The 4094-nt window shown below is 30.8% G+C and overlaps 1 protein-coding gene across 1 annotated transcript; it reads left to right on the top strand.

The window, feature by feature from the left end:
* Window positions 1-1387: 1387 nt before the first annotated feature.
* Window positions 1388-2978, top strand: LOC115955414 (transcription factor MYB8-like). Its single transcript, XM_031073532.1, has 3 exons — window positions 1388-1520; window positions 1764-1893; window positions 2441-2978. Exons 1-3 carry the CDS (start codon window positions 1388-1390, stop codon window positions 2976-2978), a joined length of 801 nt encoding a protein of 266 aa, XP_030929392.1.
* The last annotated feature ends 1116 nt before the right edge of the window (window positions 2979-4094 follow it).

Here is a 4094-nt window from a genome sequence, read left to right as displayed (position 1 = left end):
AGCATAATGTTACCTCCACAATATTTTAACAACAATTATTTTACAACAAATCATAAGTAATAAATTGCTATTAGTGGTTTAAAAAGTTATGTTAGTAGTAGATCCATATTAAAATTAGTAATAACTTACCACTTAAAATTTGTTGTAAAAATATTATGAACATAATTACAAAACTAGTTAGTTGTGTGTGTCTATATATATATATATTTCTTTTCTTTTCTTTTCTCTTTTTTTCTTTTGCAAGTAAAAAAATTGTCTAGTTAGAATGTTGTTGCGAAACACTGAACACCCTTTCTATAATGTAGAGTTGCCACTGTTGAAGCATGCGATTGCGACACATTAGAGTAATTGAAAATGTGGGAAATTGATGTAATTAAGATCTCATCTTGCATTTGGCCATGATTTCATTCAAAAAAAAAAATATAAATATATATATATATATATATATATCGAGATATCGAGTTACTATTCATTTGTTATTTTGAATGCTAAACAATTGACCCTGGTGATTGTTGTTTTTTTGGAGTATTTAGCTCTCTTTTTTTACCATAATTAGCTCGTGCAAAAATTCACATCTATTTTAATATAAGAATTTACTTTTTTTATATTACATACTTACTTTTTAAAATACCTTATATTAGATTATTTATTTTACACTACATTTCATTAAAATGTCAATTTTCTTGATTTAAAAAAAAAAAAAAAAAAAAAAAAAAAAAAAACTATTTATCTTTCTTCACCCACAACAACCAACATCCACTGTCATTTTTCTATCCTCGAAATACCTAAAAAATAATAATAAAAAAAAATAAATGCAAAATAAATAGTACCAGACAAAATTTACAAAATTACTTTAACAATTATATATTTTTGCACAACTTTGCATGATGTGATTTATATGAATTTTAGACTTGATTTACTAAAATGTAGTACTTTCTTCTATTATACAATCACTGATGTGAGTGCTCTTAGAATCCAAGACTTACATGGATGCTAATTGATAATCTCAAAATATCTATAGAAAAATGTAAGCCTACTTTACGGCTACATAGAAGACGTGGCTTCTATAAAATCGAACATAGCTTATGCTGCAGCATGTAACACACTCTAAAGAGTGCTTTCACTCATGGATAGCTTATGCTGCAGCATGTAACACACTCTAAAGAGTGCTTTCACTCATGGAATCATGACTTTATCAAAAGCCCTTTTCGTTGCAACTTCATTTTGGCGGCCAACTTTGTTTTTTTTTATTATTATCTTGACCAAACATATGATAGGTCCATCTTCAAGGCAGTAATTATTGAACATTTTTCAACTCAATTTTTTTGTATAAATATGCTACTTAGAGCTAGGGAATCACTTGACCTAAATTTTTAATTAGAGAGAGATGGTGAGAGCTCCCTTCTATGATAAAAATGGACTAAAGAAAGGTGCATGGAGTGTAGAAGAAGATAATAAACTAAGGTCTTATATTCAAAGATTTGGCCACTGGAACTGGCGGGAACTTCCCAAATTTGCAGGTGATTAAGAAACTCTTTGAAGCTGATAGAAATCAATCCAAGAAGGACATTTGTATGATTTTCCTTTACTTTTTCTGTTCATTTTAATGCATAATTTGCCTTTATTGACTATCATGATTGTCTTCCATTTTCAGTCATACTCTTCTTTCCTGGGAAAATCCAAATATAAAAAAATAAATTGGAATCCTGTGGCATTACAGTACTTCATGTTAATCAACCTTTTTTGTTATACATTGATTACAGGTTTATCAAGGTGTGGGAAGAGTTGCAGACTGAGATGGGTGAACTACCTCCAGCCAAATGTAAAACGAGGAAACTACACAGAAGAAGAAGAGCTTATGATCATCAAATTGCATGAAGAACTAGGCAATAAGTAAGGACTTAAAACTTCGAAATTCTTCAACAAGAATTTGGATGAACATAACTTTATTTACAAAATCTCCCCTTCTTTCCATGCGCTTTTTCTTGTTTGCATGTTTTCATACTTGATAACAAATATTTATGAGCATAACCTACTTCACGCATACAAGTCAGTTTGAAGAATTCAGCGTAAACACGTTGGCATGGTGAATACTCATAAGCATCTTATGTCTGCATTAAATGCGTCTGTAAGTAACCAAGATATGTCACCATAATTAGTCAGTTTTTCTTTGAAATGATTCAAAATGAATTTTTCAATGAGCTTAAATATGTGAATATAAATATATTGTAATGTAACTACATATAAACTTTTGAAATTGAGTTAGATTTGGTGTATATACTGGTGTTCCAGTTCTGCTAATATAGGTGCAGTTACTTTAACTTTGTACTCTAGACATTTGATGCAATACAATCTTCTCATTCAAAAAAAAAAAAAAAAAAAAAAAAAAAAAAAAAAAAAAAAAACCCTCTATATAAGCCCTATGTATTTTTCTTTGTAGATGGTCTATGATTGCAGCAAGCTTGCCAGGGAGATCAGATAATGGTATAAAAAACCATTGGCATGCCCACCTAAAGAAGCGCACCAAGAAAAATCCTACAAAATCAAAGATGAAAACGCTATCCAATGAAGCTTACCAACATGACGCTGATATAGCAAGGAAAACAGAAACTGACTGTTCTGTAAGCAGTTCTCCCTCTTACCAAGTTCAGGAGAACTCCCAATTCCCCCTAGAAACATCTTCTAGTGAATTCTCATACTTGAGCTTTGATAATGCACCTTTATGTGGCATGTTTTGGACTGCAGAAGATAGTCTCGCTACATTGGAAACACTTGAACAATCGTTTGGTGACTTTTGGACTCAACCCTTTATATTGGACAATACCTACATCCAGAATAAATATCCAGAATCCTTGGCAGATGCAGGATTTAGTGCATCTCAATCATGCTACAATGAAGGCATAGATTCCATCTACGAGGCAATGCAAGAAGTCGAGAACTACCAGAGGATTAATGAAGATCCATACTTGGTGAACTAGTGTGTTGGTGCATTTTCATATTAAATGAATAAATGAAATATTTATCAATATACTAATCAGGTTTTTCTTTTTAATGTGAATAATTAGATTAATTGAATGAGAAAAGGTAGGAGTTTCATGAGGTAATCATTTCATAGAGGGGAGTTCAGTGTTAAGAAAATCGATTCCTACATTAATAAAGAGAAAATCTACATTATTTTATAATTGATGATGTTATTTGCTTAAGAACATGATGCATACAAATGATACAATCCACACGAGGGGAGGTGAAACGCTGGAGATTTCCAATCCAATTCCATTTTCCCTTGTAATTTCAAATTAATTTTTGTATTTCTATTGACAAGATATGATAATTATATTCTCTCAAATGCTTTCTTTTGTTTCTTTGTTTCAGTGGAAAACATTTTCCTTGAAAAAAGATTTTCCAAAAAGAGTGACTAGTTTTGATGTTTATTGTAGTGAATCTGAATATGACCTTGAAAACGTTTTATATACATCATTTAATATGCTTAAAAATCATTAATATTTCATATAGAATCAATGCTGGTTTAGGTGAGAGTACTAATGGTAGTGGCCTCAAAGATAGTAGTGGTGGCAGTGATAGAATTAGCGATGGTCGTGGTGAAGGTAGTGAAGGTGGTAGTGGTGATGGTGATGGTTTTAGGAGAAAGAAGAAATGAATGGGGGAGGCCATAAGGAAATTGTAGAAAACTACTCCCACTTCTCATAGAAAATGCTTTTCACCATTTTGACTTATTTTATATAAACCATGGAAAACATTTTAGGAAAATCTTAGACCCCAATTTATTTATGCAGTGGATTAGTTGGTATTAATTGAATAATTTATGTGTATTCCAATAAGTAATTCAACCATAGTAATCAATCACCAATTCTAAAACAATAATAATAAAAGCAATAAAAGGCATACTAATTTTGGTGACAAAATGGAAAGTTAAGATTTCAATAGAGTATGTAATGTGTTATCGAAGTTCAAGTTGTAATGTTCAAGATGTATGCCAAAGAAGATAGAATTTAAAAATTTTGACTACCTTGACGCTCAATTGATCAAACAAGTGTCTTCAATGACCTTTTAAATTTTAATCACAGCTCAATCAA

Source organism: Quercus lobata, chromosome 8, assembly GCF_001633185.2.
Source record: "Quercus lobata isolate SW786 chromosome 8, ValleyOak3.0 Primary Assembly, whole genome shotgun sequence".
NCBI classification, from domain to species: domain Eukaryota; kingdom Viridiplantae; phylum Streptophyta; class Magnoliopsida; order Fagales; family Fagaceae; genus Quercus; species Quercus lobata.
Note: the sequence above shows the minus strand (reverse complement) of the source record. Positions and strands in the feature narration are given on the sequence as shown.

Excerpts from the sequence above, each read along its gene's own strand:
- LOC115955414 (XM_031073532.1), top strand. The coding sequence starts at position 1,388 with ATGGTGAGAGCTCCCTTCTATGATAAAAATGGACTAAAGAAAGGTGCA. Across the intron at positions 1,521-1,763 it reads GGAACTTCCCAAATTTGCAG|GTTTATCAAGGTGTGGGAAG; the intron begins GTGATTAAGAAA and ends CATTGATTACAG. Across the intron at positions 1,894-2,440 it reads CATGAAGAACTAGGCAATAA|ATGGTCTATGATTGCAGCAA; the intron begins GTAAGGACTTAA and ends TTTTCTTTGTAG.